Source organism: Pantherophis guttatus, chromosome 4 (genome assembly GCF_059756535.1).
Source record: "Pantherophis guttatus breed Tessera chromosome 4, ASM5975653v1, whole genome shotgun sequence".
Classification (NCBI taxonomy): Eukaryota; Metazoa; Chordata; class Lepidosauria; order Squamata; family Colubridae; genus Pantherophis; species Pantherophis guttatus.
In genome coordinates, this window is record NC_142066.1 from 152,227,056 (window position 1) to 152,245,226 (window position 18,171).

At 38.9% G+C, this 18,171-nt stretch overlaps 1 protein-coding gene across 5 annotated transcripts in view; it reads right to left on the reverse strand.

Moving 5' to 3' along the window:
- The window catches only part of LOC117654807 (sodium channel protein type 5 subunit alpha-like), a 391,184-nt gene that overhangs the window by 20,170 nt on the left and 352,843 nt on the right, over positions 1-18,171 (reverse strand). For all 5 annotated transcript variants that reach the window (XM_087893105.1, XM_087893104.1, XM_087893103.1 and 2 more), the window contains one exon: positions 2,986-3,267. In XM_087893105.1, coding sequence (XP_087749231.1) covers positions 2,986-3,267 — 282 coding nt within the window. The remainder of the gene's footprint in view (positions 1-2,985; positions 3,268-18,171) is intronic.

Genomic DNA, 18,171 nt, shown 5'->3' on the forward strand with positions numbered 1-18,171 from the left:
ATAAATTAAGATCTGTCACAGAGGGGTTTGACCTATTCTCAAGGGCAGAACAAGAAGTAATAGATGGAAACTTATCAAAGAGCGAACCAGTGGTGAAATGTAAAATTTGTTACTACTGGTTCTGTGGGCGTGGCTTGGTGGTGGGGTAATGTGACTGAGTGGGCGTGGCCAATTTATTTTGGGTTAACTTTTAAAATCATTTTTTTCTACAACCTCTTCAGGTTGTAAAATACTTTTAAAAGCCTCTGACGATCCCAGCTGAGCTGTGGGATCATCAGAGGCTTTTTTTTTTACTTTTAAAAGCATTTTTTCACCGAAGAGGTTGTAGAAAAAATGCTTTTAAAAATAATAATAAAAAGCCTCTGATGATCGCACGGCTCAGCTGGACATGGGGGGGGGGGCAGGAATTTTTGCTACCAGTTCTCCCAACCATCCGCCTCCATTGCTACCGGATCGGGTGGGAGCATTTCACCTCTGAAACCAACCTAGAACTAAGGAGAAATTCCTTGACAATGGGAACAATTAATCAGTGGAACAGTCTGTGTTGTGGGTGCTTCATCACTGAAGGCTTCCAAGAAGAGATTGGACAGCCATTTGTCTGGAATAGTGTAAGTTCTCCTGCTCAGTCAGGGGGTTGGATTGGAAGACCTCTAAAGTCCCTTCAAACTCTGCTATTCTGTAATTCATAATATCCTAAGGTGGAACAAATATATAGTACTAGAACAAATATGTAGTAGGGTTTAATGTGATTGCCTGATTCTCATGACATATAATGTGATTTAGCCACTGAAATTTATAAACCAGGTTGAAAATGCTCCCACAGAGAGGGCCTCCTCAGGGTGCCGTCGGCCAGACAATGTCAGCTGGCAACCCCCAGGGGGAGAGCCTTCTCTGTGGTGGCACCCGCCCTCTGGAACAATCTACCCCGAGAGATACGAGCGATCCCAGACCTCCGGACTTTTTGTCGGGCCCTTAAAACCTACTTTTTTCAGTTAGCCGGGCTGTCCTGATTTTATGGTTGGTTTTAAAATTTGATATTGATTTTAATTGAAATGTTTTAAATTATGGGCCAAATTTTATTTAATTATTTTAAATCTATTTTAACTTTTGTGTACAAATGTTTTATTTTGGCTGTTCACTGCCCTGAGTCCGAAAGGAGAAGGGCGGTATAGAAATCTGAAAAATAAATAAATAAATAAATAAAATAGCCTGGAATTTCATGCCATCAAGAACATAATACGAAGGCATGGTAAGATCTGGTTTTTCTAGCATTATCCCTGTTCTTCCTCAGATCATGATTAGGCCAATTCAAGACATTTGGTCTAATAAGGATAAAAAGACACACGTACGGTAATATTTTCTAGCAAATCAGGATTTCAGCCCAATATTTTGATTTAGTTCTCATGGGAATATTGTCTGCTGATTCAGCACAAGCCCATTGAAGTAAGGGCATTGCATTTCGCCTTCTGTTTTTTTGTTTTAGAATTCTACTTGCTATTTTAAGGCCCCTGTCTCAATATTACTAATTGCAAGCAGAGAAAACAACCAAACTGATAAAAACATTTGGCTCTCAAATTGTGCATTGTCGAGAAATATTTGGTGCGTCATGACATAGATCTATGCCATGCCCTATTAAATGAACTAGAAAGTTGGGTTCTGCAAAAACAGCATAAAATGGCCTCTCTTTCCTTTCCTATCCCTATAAAAGAGAGATATTTGCTAGTTTAACATTCAACAAAGAAATGCATAACCGGACTATTTATTCATTTGGGAGCCTTAAGCATAGAAGAATTTAAGCACAACTTTTTCATTACAAAGGAAGGGAAACATGGACTTTCCGATTTAATTATTCCATAGCAACAAAGGAACTGCAGAGACAATCCTTGCTGAACCTCATTTGCAATCTGGTAAATAGGCAAGACAGCCTGAAATAAACAGGGAATCCCACAAATGTGAGACAACTAGACATACATTCAGATTAACATAAATGTCTGCTCTTCGACAGTTCCTTTTCGTCTTCATCTCTAAGGAACATAAAAGTTATCCAACAGAAAATGGAATCAGATTATTCCATCACAAACAGACTTTGAGTTTGAAGGTGAAGTACTGCCATCTTTATCTCTTTTCACAACTAGCAATAGCAGCTGAATAGCACTTATGTACCGCTTCATAGTGCTTTATAGCCCTCTCTAAGCAGTTTACAAAGTCAGCCTATTGCTCTCAACAATCTGGGTCCTCATTTTACTGACCTCGGAAGGATGGAAGGCTGAGTCCAGAACTTTGAGCCCCACCAGAATTGAACAGAGTCAGCCTGCAATATAGGTTCTAACCACTGAGCCATCACAGCTTTTCCTACCTGAAGTTATCCATATGTAAGACTGGTGTAGCTCATTTCAACATGTCTGGAAGCACCAGATCTGTGTTGAAACATGTAAATTCCTTAAATCACTGAAAAATACAATGTACCATCAAACATATTGGAGAAGTATATCTCGCTTCACAAAAGGCCAGGCAATAAATCTCCTCTTTCTAGAAACTTAATATCACACTCAACGGGTAATTGCAGAAACTTTAAAGATATGCTAAATGAGCAATTTTAATTGCAAATAGGAGAGATGCAGTATGCACACAGAAGATCCATCCATCACAGAGCACAGGAATCAAGGCTTATTTGTGCACATGTCAGATTAAAATACAGATTAAGGAACTCTGGATCAGAGACAGAATCTTAGAAGAGCCATTTCTTCCATTGTAGCAGAATACTGTGCTAGGAATGTCGCTTCAATATGACATTTGCTATCATATGGCACATACTTGAATAATCTGAAAACCACCTATAGATCCCCTTTTCCATTGGGCTTCTTTCTCCCTGAAACAAATTTTTATCTACATTTAATTAATCTGACATTTCATAGTGAACCAAGTGGACATTTCCTTGGTCGAGAGACATTTCTTAATGACAATCTAGATGAAATTTAAACTCACCACTTGAAGGAGAGCCAAGTAACCAGCACCAACATTGTCAAAGTTGACTTTCACTACGGTCCAGTACAACTCTCCAGTGTCATTCATGGTTTGACAATCACTCTTGTTGTTGACAATTGTGTGGTTCAAAGGCTCATCGCCTTCTGTCTTGTTAATGCATTTCCCAAATTTGCCGGCAAACAAGTTGACTCCCATGATGCTGAAGATGAGCCAAAAAATGAGGCAGACAAGCAGAACATTCATGATTGAAGGGATGGCCCCTACCAAGGCATTCACTACCACCTTTGACGGAGGAGAAGAGAACATTCAGTTAATTGCAATGGATCTGCTGCGTAACCCCACCTAGAACCTGGTTGCTCTAGACATCTCCTATTCAAATTATATACCCCAAAAAAGAGACAGTTTAAAAATAAACTTATTTAGCAAACGTAAGTATGGAAGTTCCTTCTGTTTACTGTCTTTTTTTTTTTTTATAAAGAAAAGACTAAAAAAGACTTGTCCAATGGATTTTCCACAAGTTCATTCAACTCAGGGAATTAACTAACTTATCCATCCAAGATTTTGTGTTGGTCTAATAAAAATTTATTGATACTGTACAGGTAGTGCTCAACTTACAACAGTTCATTTAGTGACCATTCAATGTTACAATGGCACTGAAAAAAAGTGATGATCATTTTTCACTTACAACAGTTGCAGCATCCCAATGATCATGTGATCAAAATTCAGGCAACTGACTCATATTTATGATGATTGCAGTGTCTCAGGGGCAAGTGATCCCCTTTTGCAACCTTCTGACCAGCAAACTCAATCGAGAAACCAGATTAAATTTAACAACCATGTTACTAACTGCAGCGATTCACTTAACAAATGTGGCAAGAAAAGTTGTTAAACGGGGCAAAACTCACTTAACAACTGTCTGGCTTTGCAAAATAAAATTTGGGCTCAATTGTAGTTGTAAGTTGAGGACTACCTGTATCTAGTTTATTTAGCACTGCTTTTGATATCTGAGCTCTTCTCACCAAGATACGATTCCCTTCCAGTGGCAGCTATACGAAAAAAAAGTGCCAGGCTCAACTTCCCAGATGCTGAAGCACAATGTGGAAATGCCTCTTTTGTTGCATTGACATGGAGCCATTAAAGCAATATTCAGTTTTTGGAACCAAAGTTGGTTTTATAATGTGGTGTCTTGCTCCCTAATTTATCTTGGCCATCAAAAGCATGTAGAAGAGCAATATTTTATGTATCATTATTGTCATAAAATGCTTTTGCCAGCTGAGAGCCCACTGTGTAGGACTTACTACATGTTTAATATTTATAGGAACCTATCTTCTGATTAATATTTAATATAGTATTGTTTATCAAAGCTCTAAGATGCATCGGCATACCTATGGCTCCAGTAGATATGCCTAGAATGAGAAAGGGAGATTTTCTTCCAATTAACAAATATATCCAAGGTATAATCTTTTGAAACTCACATCTAGTTTGTACAAACATGCACACACACTATAGATACGAGCAATTCCAGCATGTCTGAGTATGCATTCACATGGAAAAATGTAATGTACGAACTGCATATTCAAGCTACTGTGGACATGATTATTAGGACGTAGCTGTGAGAATTGCTGCAAATTATATTCATGGTCATCTGTGTAAACATTCTCAGAAAGAGTGCATGGCGCTACATGGTTGAAACTGTTCATTTGTTCAAAACACTTGCATACATCATTTCCATTCATTTCCTATTAGGCCTATCATCACAATACTTTGATTGAAATCAATCCCATACATTTTGATGACATTTAAAGCTGAAATACAATTTGGATTCGAGCTCCAGATTTTACTGATTAGACACCTGTAAATCAATGAAATCTTGGAAGATTGAGGGCCATTACCATCAAATCAATTCAGATACTGAATGATATAACTCAGGATCTCCATATTTGGCCACTTTAAGACTTGTGGACTTCAACTCCCAGAATTCCCAAGCCAGTCATGCTGGCTAGGGAATTCTGGGAGTTGAAGTCCATAAGTGTTAAAGTGGCCAAGTCTGTATAAGTTGTCCCACTTATACAGCGGAAGAAGGTGTCCCTCTCTCCACTAGAGAAGAGGACAAAATTTCTGCTCGGTGGCTTGATCTGACCTGTATCATCTTTTCCCCATTTTCTGATATGGTCACGATGCATACCAGCATCTACTGTGAACATTTTTGAGACTGTTTCCCCAGTCCTTGATTTATCACCAGGACAATTCTAGTAACAGAAATTAACAGGAATTCCTCCTTGCAAGTTTTCATATAAATTTCACATGTCTACAAATCTCTGCTTTCCTGTATCTTTCCAGCAGGATCAATGAGCAATATAAATTATTTCATGATAATACACACAAAGATAATACTGCATAGCTGAGGACAGAATTATGTAAGATCTGGTCAAATGACCAAGAATGCAGATTGGAATGAGGCCAATCCACTTTGGAAAGGTTTAAGACCAAAGAAACATACATCAATCAAGGCAAGATAACACCATTGTGGTAAGAAAAGTCACATTTGCAATATTGTACTGAAGCAATGGAGATGGATATTTTAGCAGGATAAAAATGATCACCTCAGGCATGAAACATTTGATATTGTTGACATGCACTCCAACAGACAATACAATAAATTACAGACACATCACTCAAGTCTTCAATCACCAATCTTGAGTATAAAGAAGGGAGGAGTTATGCACACAAAACATTAAAGATTCTATATACTATTCAGCAAAAGACAATACTAACTAAACAAAAAGTGTAGGGTGGAACTGCAATTGCGTTCAGCTGATCTGTTCAACTGAATTACTTGGAGAAGTTTCTCACAATTGTTACTTTCACTGGCTTAAGACAACCTTGCCAGCTCAGTAATGTTTCTCCTCCTCCTTGTTTTTATCAAGCGCAAATATGTCTCTGTTGATTTGTGTCTTTGATCTTCGTATCAGCTTTTACTTCACCTTCCTTGGATTTCTGGAATGGAGGGCTAAGCTGTATTGATCTCAGGAAATAACAAGTTGTTTCAAGTATAAATCGAATTATAGGAAATGTTACATCTTATCTAATGAGTCTGTTGTAGACTTTGGGGCAAGCCAATAATATAGTTGATTTATTTTGATGTAGCACGTGCACTTAGATGTCTTTCAATGTATAATTTATTACACTTTAATCACATAATACTGATATTATGAAGTTCTTTTGAAAACTTCATAGATAATATTGTTTGTAAGATTTACACTCTTTTTTTCCTCCAGGAATCAAGGTGCTGTATGCAGCATTTTTGCCTTCAATTTTATCTCCTCAAACACACACGGCCTGGGTTGAACTGACGGAGTGAAAGTTAACCATTAAGCATCTGAGATTGAAGATGGGCTTGTAGCTGTCCCAGAACAGCGACTTAACTATTACATCACACCAGTTTAGGAAATGAACATTGAGGATTCATTTATTGTTAATTTTTGTACTTGTATTATACAACATTTTTCCATTTGTTCAAATCAGCCTTCACCCACTGAGGTGGAATACATGGATGACCTTAAAGAAATAGAAGATGTAGGCAATCTTCAACTTACAACCACAGCTGAGCCCCAGATATATGTGGCTGAACGAAACATTTGTTAATTGAGTTTTGTCCCATTTTACGACCTTTCTTGCCACTTTTGTTAAACAAATCAGTGCATTGTCAAGTTAGTAACACGGTTGTTAAGTGAATCGGGCTTCCCCATTGACGTTCCTTGTCAGAAAGTCAAAAAAGGGGATCACATAATACCTCAGGACACTGAAATTGTCATAAATATGATCCAGCATCTGAATTTTGATCACGTGACCTTGGGGGTGCTGCAACAATCCTAAGTGTGAAAATGGTCATAAGTCACTTTTTTCAGTGCCGTTGTAACTTCAAACGGTCACTAAATGAATGGTTGCAAGCCAAGGACTACCTGTATGCCTAAGGAAACAATTAGAGAAGGGGGCAGGAGCCCCCAATCCCCTAACAGCCAGGGAAAGAAACTAAGAAAAGGCTTATCCTAATGGAACAAGAAATTTAAATTGGAGGATGGTAAGTTTGTTCCTTCAGACTTACAAGATTCTGTTAATCTAGATTTTACAATACAGGAGATTTAGCTCACTTAGGTGTTTCCTGTCTGGTTTACCTGTGTGGGCTGACACCCACCTGATAGCCAAGTAAGTAAGCTGGTTCAAAGCATCAACATCCTTCATTTTAAAGCTTGTAAGTTACTCATTCTGTCTCAGAATGGGAAGTTATCTGTTTAATAATGGTTTGAGGAAACCAGGAGGAATTGTGTGGGACGAAGTTTTTCCCCAGAAACAGGAATTATATAGTCAATAACTACAGGTAGTCCTTGACCTACAACCATTCTGTGACACTATCTTGTCAAAAGTCCCTTGCATTATTCGTAACAATGACTGCATCTTCATCAGCAATCAGCAACCTTGTCTCATCATGAGAAAATAGTGATATTAATGATAGCCTGGAGAGACTGGTTACAAGAGTGGTTCAGCAGAGAAAGATTTGGGGTGTGTGAGTGTGTGTGTGTACACACACACACACACACACACAATTTTTATACTCCCCTTTTCTTCTGAAAGCTAGCTGACACGAGACAATTTAATTTATGTGCCTAAAATCCCAGGAAAACTTTCATGAATAGGTCTGGCCTCACTGATTTTGTGGGTGCCAATTTTAATGACCAAATGAATGCACGATTGCCTGACATCCACATAGTTAGCATTTCTGTACGTTCCTTTCTTTTAACCCCCCCCCCCAAGCATTTTACATTTCAATTATTCCATTCATTTCTGCCTGCACTGCCTTAGGAGGGCAGCTGTTTTGTAGCTATAGGGTACAAGTAGTCCTCAAGTTCATTTAGTGGCCATTCAAAGTTACAACAACACTGAAAAAAGAGACTTATGACCATTTTTCACACTTACAACCATTGCAGCATCCCCATGGTCAAAATTCAGATGCTTGGCAACTGATTCATATTTATGACGGTTGCAGTGTCCCAGGGTTTTGTGATCAATGTTTGCGACCTTCTGACTAGAAAAGTCAACGGGGATGGGGGAAGCCAGATTCATTTAACAACCGTGTTACTAACTTAACAACTGCACTGATTTACTTAACAACTGTGGCAAGAAAGGTTGTAAAATGGGGCAAAAATCAATAGCAACAGAAATTCTGGGTTTAATTATGGCTATAAGTCAAGGTATTTTTTTCCCACATGGTGGTTATTGTTGTTTGATTTATTGTCATTTCGTTATTTCCATTTTTCATCAGCCCAGACAGCTTTTGTTACTGGGCAGAATTAAAAACAGAATAAAGAAATTTTATTACCCAAAGTAAACTTCTGAAGAGAAATGACACCATATTAGAAAAATGACTGGGAGGCAGTGGTAATCAAGGTAAGGATGATGGCAGAGACACATGTATTTTGGTCCTTGACAGAGTAAATTTGTCCAGTGACCATCATTATTGCAAATACACTACAAGACTTTTCAGAATTAAAAGAGGTGATTTGCAAATGGGAGCACCATGCAGAGTTAAGGACAAATGCACAAGATACAAACATACACAATCATGCAAATAAAGGTAAAACAATAAATACTCAGGGGCATGCAGTCCGTGTCATCCTCATATCCAGAATTTCCCCGATCACTTTCCTGGGAGATCATATAACAAGGCACAAAAACTCGGAGCAAAACATTTGACACTTCTCCAGGTGAATTATTAATAGCATAATGCTCTGCTGATGTTTTTACATCTTGGCCAAATTCCCTTTTAGGACAATGAATCCAAGAACCATCAATAGTTGAAGAGACTATTATTGCGATAGAGTGTGATGGATGAACTACAAAGCTAACACAGCTAATTTCTTCAGTGCCAGAGAAGATTTTCATATGGGTATTTATTTTGACTGTCCATCTGTAGTTTAGTTTGAAAGCAGGTACTTTTAATTGTGCTGTCCTGTAATCTAGTAAGATCCAAAATAAGTATCTGTTTCTTGTGTAGCTTTGCTTTTTTGAATGACAGCCTACCGTGAGAAAGCGCTTCCTCGAGAATTATTATTTTAATTTTATTTTTTTGAAATCTTTTTTGAGGAGTTGAGAGAGTGGGATGAAGGAAATTTCCAGGACTTCTGGAGAAATCATCTAGATTAACTAACGATCTAGATCAATCCAGACTAATTTCTACATTCCTGTTACTGCATTGCAATGCCCTTCTTCTATGGTCTTAGTTCAGGGTCCCTCACACCATATATTTACTAAAAAATTCAGCCAATACCCATCCAAGGATAAACCCTCTGGTTAGGCCTTCTGTCAGATACAAGTAGTCCTCGATTTGCAACATTTAGTGTTGCAAACTGTTCATTTAGTGAACAGTTCATTTAGTTACAATGGCATTGAAAAAAGTGACTTATGACCCTTTTCACCACTTTAAACCATTGCAGCATCTCCATTCACGTGATTAAAAATGAGACATTTGGCAATCGTCATATTTATGGCGGCTGCAGTATCCCAAGGTCACGTAATCACCTTTTACGACCTTCTGACAAACAAGGTCTTGATAGAGCCTTGATAGTACAGTGGTTTAAGCACCCTGTTATTAACACAGCTGCCTGCAATTTACTGCTGGTTCGAATCTCTCCAAGGCTCAAGGTTGACTCAGCCTTCCATCTTTTCTAAGGTAGGTGAAATGAGGACCCAGTTTGTGGGGGCAATAAGCTGACTTTGTATAAATATATAAAAGTATGAAGGCTATTGCTTAATGCATTGTAAGTCGCCCTGAGTCTCTGGAGAAGGGCGGCATATAAATCAATTTAAAAAAAAAAAAAAAGGTCAATGGGGAAGCCAGATTCATTTAACAGCCATTTACTAACTTAATGATTATGTGAGTCACTTAACAACTGTGGCAAAAAAAAGTCATAAAATGGAGCAAAACTCACTTAACAACTGTCTCGCTTAGCAACAGAAATTTTTGGTCATAAATCAAGGACTACCTGTATATGAGCAGGTGAGAATATGCTAGAGCCCTGTTTTCGTATATAGTTCAGTGTCTTCTTAAGATGGTTCTTATTTATTTACTTATTTAGTGTATGGCATACCCTACATGGACTTGCAATATATATTAACATTTCACCTAGACTAAAAAACACAATAACATATGAATGTTAAAAGGTATCTACATTCATATACTAACATAAATAAATAAATAAATGAATGAATGAATAAATAAATGAGTGAGTGAGTGAGTGAGTGAATGGGATAGGGCTTCCTGCATTAGCAGGGAGTTGGACTAGAATACTTCCGAGGTCCCTTCCAACTCTGTTATTTTATTAACCATTGAAGCGCAGCATCATTTATATGAAAAAAAAAAACCCAGATACTGGACCGCGATATATGGCCTAAGCCTGTGATGGCGAACATATGGCACGCGTGCCACAGGTGGCACACGTAGCCATATTGGTGGGCACGCGAGCTCAGCTCTGGCACGCGCCAGCTGATTTTCAGGCCTTCTGGGCCCACCAGAAGTAGGGAAACAGCTGTTTTCTGCCTCTGAGGGCCTTGCGGTGGTGGTGGGGAAGGCCCATTTTTTTGCTGTCCCCAGCCTCCAGAGCCTTTCTAGGAGTCTGGGGAGGGCGAAAATGGCCTTCCCCACCCTCCGGAGGCAAAAAATGGCCCGTTTCCCAACTTCCGGTGGGACTTTTCCAGTGTTGCTGGAGTGCCGGAAAACTGCCTCAAAAACAGCCAAAAAAACAGGCCGTTTTCCAGGCAGTTTTCAGCTGTTTTTTGGACTGTTTTCTGGGCCGTTTTTGGTTTCTGGCACTACAGTGGGCGCACATGCACGTGCATTCCAGTTTGGGCACTCGGTGCCAAAAAGGTTCGCCATCACTGGCCTAAGCTTACATCCACAATCACACTGAGGGGGAGGACAATATGTCCCATTCACATAGTGAGTCCCAGCAGATTCCGTGTGATGTGTGAATCCTATTCAGAATTGTCCATTGTTGGCACGGCAGTTCAACAATGAACTGGCACCTTTTGCATGGTATCAATTATATGCCTTCCTGTGTCTGGGACTTCATCTGCCTTTCACTGGTTCTTAGTATCTGAGCCCGAGAGCCAATTTTAAGATCTAGCAGGCACCTATGATGTTTTATAGAAGGGATGAAAACCTGTGTGGTCCTCCAGGCGGCCAAGAATCACAACAAAGCAACATTCGGTGACTTCTAAAACCTTAAACTATCTATTCACTTTGATCAATGCCATTAAAACCAACTGCCTGATCATTCCTCTTACCACCAACTCCAGAACCGGAACAGCAGCTTTCTTAAATATTTTATAGATTCTGGGTCATATTTTTATATATATATATTTGGCCTTCTTTGGGACTTGACCAGTCAAAATGCCAAGAAAATTAAAACCAGAAGAGGCAAAGAGAGGAAGTGCAGCACACAATAGATATGTTGGGTAGAAGCTCTTCACAACACGACCCATTCCGTCTTTGCCTTAAGCTGCTGCCCCATTCAGTTCTGATGCTTCAATCAATCCACTATCACAGGCACCATTAACTTCAAAGAAGTTGTGCCGAGTTCATTAATTTCAAAACTAGGCTTTTGGTTTCATAATATGTTCCCTGAGGATGAGCCATTGGCTATTATCATCCTTCCTGCTTGATGTATTTGTACCTCGGCATTATAGCTACTTAATCTCTCTCTCCTGGGACTTGGTTCCCCTCTTTACCCCACTCCTGGCACATTGTAATATATAATGTAGCCTGGTAATAACACTAAGCTTTAGTGTATCTGAGTCATGGTTAAATGTGGCTAAATTTACTAAGAATATTCAGGACAGGTATTTCTAATTATTCCTCAAATCAAAGCCAATTTGATTTAATTCTGTTTTTAAATTATTTTAAATTTTGTATTGTATGTATTTTAATTTTGGCTGTGCACCGCCCTGAGTCCTTCGGGAGAAGGGCGGTATACAAATTTAAATAATAAATAAATAAATAAATTCTAACTGAAAAGTCAAAGTCTTTCTATTCCAATTGCACGCAGATGGGAAACGTGTGTGAGTGGGGCCTTGGTGTTCCTTGGGCCTGTCTGTTTTCTTGCAGACGTTTCATTACCCAATGGGGTAACATCATCAATGTTGTTACCTAATTTGGGTAATGAAACGTCTGCAAGAAAACAACCAAGCTCAGAGAGCACCAAGAACCCCTGAGCCACAAATATTTTTCTTTATTGGTAAACATATGTGTGGTATAGGCAACTCTAGCAAGCTACAGTGTCTTTGAGCAACATGAGCCTCACGACACAATTGCACAATAGCACAAAGGAATGTTGGGATATTTAACGCAACTCTTTTGCATCGTGAGGCGCATTTCCTGGCTACCCTTGTCCACACTTCTGTGGATACTTGTGGCTTGGAAAGAGTTTACTGACTGATTTTGCAGCATTTTTATCCCATCTACTATACTAGGGGTTTACTCAAACTATAGACAGGCCTCGACATATGATCACAATTGAGCCCAAAATTTGGGTTGCTTAGGAGGACATCTATTAAGTGAGTTTAGTGCCATTTATGAACTTTCTTGCCACAATTGTTAAGAGAATGGTTGCAGCTGTTAAGTTAGGAATACAATAGTTACCGTATATTTTGGAGTATAAGACGCACATTTTCTCCTCCTAAAAGAGGGTGAAAATTTAGGTGCATCTTATACACCGAATGTAGCCCCACCCACGCACTGGCCCTCACCTTTTGGCCTCTGCCTCCCAGCAGTTACGTCCTTGCAGCAACCAGCAAGAAGAAACAGCTCCTTTCATCTTCAGCACAGCCTAATTAGCACAAGTTGATTAGATTGGCCTCCCGACTCTCAGCTGTTTTGCTCTCAGCTGTTTTGCGCAGGGCTCTGCTGCTTGCTGCAAGGAGGTAAATTGCTGGAGCAGATTTTTTTTTTCCTTGTGCTAATCAAGCTATGCTGAAAACGAAAATGAAAATAAAGCAGGCTGTTTGCAACGAGGCAAAATTGCTCAGAGGAAGAGGCAGATTTCTTTTTCTTCTTTTCCTCATCAAAAAAGGTAGGTGAGTCCAGAGCATCTTATACTCCGAAAAATACGGTAAGTGAACCTGGCTTCCCTATTGACTTTGCTTTCAGCGGGTTGCAAAAGGGGATCACAGTGCAATGGTCATAAATATGAGCCAGTTGCTGAACTTCTGAATTTTGATCGCATGATCATGGGGACGTTGCAACAGTTGTAAGTGTGCAACTGTGCAAAAGTGGCTTTTTTCATTGTTAACTTCAAACAGTCACTACGTGTGGTAAGTCGAGGGCTACTTGTACATTCCCATCATGGCCTGGAGCTGCGATGTACGGATGTTATCAGTGCATTGATGATACCACATCTTGAACCAGCAAATGAAATCTATATATGTTTTTCTTCTAGCCAGGTTTTCCCTACGTAGCCAAGGTTTTTTTTTGTAGCTCCAGCTCAGTAGAATCACATCTACTCAGTTCTGGGCTGAGTTCTGGGCATACATATATATATGTATGTATGTATGTATGTATGTATGTATGTATATATATATGTATGTATGCATGTATGTATATGTATATGTATATGTATATGTATATGTATATGTATATGTATATGTATATGTATATGTATATGTATATTTATTTATTTATTTATTTATTTATTTATTTATTTATTTGTTTGTTTGTTTATTTATTTATTTATTTATTTATTTATTTATTGGTTCGATTTATATGCCGCCCTTTTCCAGAGACTCAGGGCGGCTTACAATGCGTTAAGCAATAGCCTTCATACTTTTTGTATATACCTGCTTAGTAGGGCTTTCGCCCCCCCCCCAAGCGGTGTTCTTTTATATACAAAGTCAGCTTATTGCCCCCACAAACCGGGTCCTCATTTTTACCTACCTCGAAAGGATGGAAGGCTGAGTCAACCTTGAGCCTGGTGAGATTTGAATTTGCAGTAATTGCAGGCAACTGGTGCTACTTAATAGCACTTTAGTCTGCTGCGCCACCAAGGCTCTTGGAAATGGTAGGAGAGTCAGAGGTGGACACTGTGGTCCATCTTTGGATGACCTCCCTTCTTCTATTACTATCCATTGACTCAGCATAGTATGGAAGGAGTAGAATCACTACAAGTAGGATTCCCAACTCCTAGGCAGAAGAATACTATCATCAGTGGACCAGGGACCACTAAGAATCTAGAACGGCCATTATCCTGACACAGGATAGAAGATAAGATAAGAAGAAAGACAGGAAGTTTTTGTTCCTACGTTCTAAGTTTAACCTGACGTAAACCACATTTCTCACAAATAAAATGTTAAGAATTATGCCTTCAGACTGACTTTAAACTGGAGCTCAGATTGAAAGAATTAATTTAATATTGGGACTTTTATTGTTCCTTTCCTCATCTCCTGCAAATTAAAGACTCTACCTTAACTGTTTAAGGACTCTTTGGTGCCATTTGTGGTTGTCCAAAACCAAGATCTTGCTCTACTATGGATGCTGAATTTCTTCCCTTCATGATCATCTCAAGAATGACCACGAGCTACAGGTAGGCCAAGATTTTATGAACACAATTGAGCCAAACTTTCTGTTGCTAAGCAGAAATGTAAAAAAAATGTATTCTTACATTTCTGTGTGAATATTAATATTTGAGCTTACAAGTTTTTCACTTTCATTGAAAGCTGTACATTTTAATCAGGCTTCCTACTTTTTTGAAAGATGGATTGTATTCTCGCATCCTTTCCTATTCAGAGAAGCTCTTGAAGAAGAGACTTTGCTAAAAGCAGTACTTAGTTCTGGACATGTCAGGCACACAAGCTAACCTTCTCCAATTGGGCACTTCCTAGGTGCACTGAAACTACAGTTCCCAGAATTCGCAATATTTCTTGTTGCCATCTGTGGGGTATTACTGGGTAAGATGGAACTACAAATGAAACCTTAGCAATTCAGGGACCACGGGTAGTCCTTGACTTACAATCATTGGTTTAGCAACCAATCGAAGTTACAACAATACTGAAAAAAGTGACTTATGAATGTTTTTCTCCCTTATGACTGTAAGGGAGTCATATGATCAAAATTCAGACGCTTGGCAACTGGCATGTATTTATGATGTTGCAGTGTCCTAGGGTCATGGGATCCCTTTTTATGACCTTCTGACCAGCAAATTCAATGGGGAAGCCAGCTTCACTGAACAATCATATTACTAACTTAGCAACTGAATGATTCATTTAACAACTGAGGCAAAAAGGTCGTAAGATGGGACAAATTCATTTAACTGAGTCACTTAGCAACAGAAATTTTGGGTTTAATTGTAGTCATAAATTGAAGACTACCTGTAGGATATGTAGAACTTAGTTCAATTACATTTGGAAACTAACACTTGTCTTTTAGAACTATTCTATTTGCAACTGGCCTAAATGGGCTGAAAAATCAAATTTGAATGAATCTTATTTGATACTGACATGATCTCATTTCTGTAAGAGGCTCCACTGTAGTTCAGAGTTCTCAATTCTACAGAATTGTGAGCAGCTGCAGAAAACCTGAAGCGTCTGAAATGCACTTGGCAAATTGGGCATTGATAGATGTTTTCATCTCTATATTGATCTTTGCTCTATTAGTCTGCCTAGTCTAATGAACTGTACTTAAGACATTTGGGAAGAGGATGATTTTCTTGAACAGCTCTCTGCTGACTTGCTCTTAACCCTGTGCAGTTGTAAGGCTGTTTAATGATGCCCTGTATTAATACCTCGCTTATCTCTTTGAGTGACTGAACTGATCTCATGTCCCAAGGAGGCAAGCAGGAAGATTTTGAATTTTCCTGAACTCAGCTGGTCAAATGAGTTGAGGGAAGAAAGAGGGGCAGGGAAAACAGGAAAGGTTCAAGAAGGAAAGATAGAAGAAATCAGTGATCAGTGCAACAGTGGAATTGAGGAATGCAGAGTAAAAAAAATGTCTCCTATATTAGCTGTACATGGACGTCAAAATATTCGACCTGCTTTCTTTTCTTTTTCTTCTTTAACCCTTGAACTGAACAGGGACCAGACAGTCTTTTAAACAGGGGCCTGTCCTTTGAGAGTTGAACAAATAGGAGGCTACAGGTAGTCCTCGACTTACAACAGCTCATTTAGTGACTGTTTGAAGTTACAACAGCCCTGAAAAAAGTGACTTAGGACCATTTTTCACACTTATGACCATTGCAGCATCCCTATAGTTATGTGATCAAAATTCGCATGTTTTGCAACTGACTCATATTTATGACGGTTGCAGTGTCCTGGGGTCACCTTTTGTGACCTTCTGACAAGCAAAGCCATATTCACTTAACCCATGTTACTAACTCAACAGCTGCGGTGATTCACTGAACAACTGTGGCAAGAAAGGTTTCAAAATGAGGCAACCCTCACTTAACAAATGTCTCATTTAGCAACAGAAACTTTGGGCTCAATTGTGGTCGTACGTTGAGGGCTGTCGACATTATCTGGCATGGATCTGTTTTTTGTTCCTTCTGCCCAGCAAACAATTGCAAAGAGATGGTAGAAGTGAGAATAAGTAACAACCATTTGACTGAAGTTGATCATCGCTTCCATCAACTTTTCCTGACAGTTTTCTTGGCCTGCTATGGAAATACAGTTTGAGATAACCAACTGCAAATTTATCCTTCTATTTTTTTGCCTCTCTGGGTTGCATTTACCTGGAAAGTCAAGCAGAAGGAATTTTGCATGAATTGATTTCTTATAAAGGAGTTATAAGTGGAATTCTCCATTTTATAAAATTATTTGACTCTGTTGAAAATTGTGTTTAAGCCACTGAAATACCTAGCCACAAATAGTTCATTTCCTCTCAGCTGTTTGATTGGCTTCTTTGGCTAATTTTTTAAGGAAAGAGAAGTGTTCATCTAAAAGAAAGAGCAATAAAACCAAATACAGTATATCAATTAAGGAATTCAACCATGCTTTTAACTACAAATAATACATTTTGCTCCTTTGGTTTTGTGCAAGCAGACTGCACTACTTATTCTTCCATTAGGGAGAAGACTACACGTACCAATATGGCACCATCATGCAAAAATAAACAAGAAAAAGTTATCCAACACAGACATAAATGCACACCTACGCACACACACGCACACACGCACAAATACCATGTTCACAAATAAAGTGAGATAGTAACCAAGCATACAAATGAACATCTCTCCAATTGCAAAAGTACCTTGTAACAGACTTGGGCTGCAAACAGAAACCCTCTTTCAGAGTCTTGCAAAGTTTTACAAATCCTCAGTTATCAGAAAATAATTTGGCACATTTGTGAGCATGGTTAAAAAAAAAAGAGTGAGCAAGCAAAAGACATAGCAACATTTACTTATTGCAAACGCGTCTTTTCTTTTTAGTACTTCCCCCCCACTTGACCACATACTTAGCAAACAGAAATCTGTATTTCATTCTGCAAACGCAAACATTGAATTTTTCTTTCTTTTTCTTATGTTTGCATCTCCTCTATATACGTGCACCAAGCTCAGAACCCTTCAAAACAGCCGTAGCTTGAAATACTGCAAACGGAAACTAGAAAATGGAAACAGCCGAAACCTCATTGATGCTATATCTCCCCCCAGTTTAAAAACAGGTTTGTCGACACCTTGTGCAGTGCACACCAAATCTCCGTAACAAAGGTTACAACCAAAGAATGTCAATGAACAATTGTCCAAGTGCATGCATGCATACATGACCTATGCAATGATATGGCTACGTATGCAATGAAACAGGAAATACAAATGGCGGCAGCAGAAAAAAGATGGAAAGCTGAACAAGGCATGACTAATCCAGGCCCCACTTAACCAGGATTCATCCAAAGAGAAAGATTGTCAGCCCTCTGCCTTTTACAGCTGGTCATAAAGATGGGAAATGATCAGTATTAGAGTTTAAATTCATTGTGATTAGCTCTTGTAACGTCAGCCTTCCTCAGAGGTGAGAAACAATGGCTTCTTTGTGGACTTCAACTCCCTGAATTCCTAGGAACAGCTATGTTAGGATATGGTTTGAGCCTAACAAGTTGTCCAGGCAATATATGTGTTCTGTGACTTTAATATGAATATGTATTGTGTGACTTTAAAG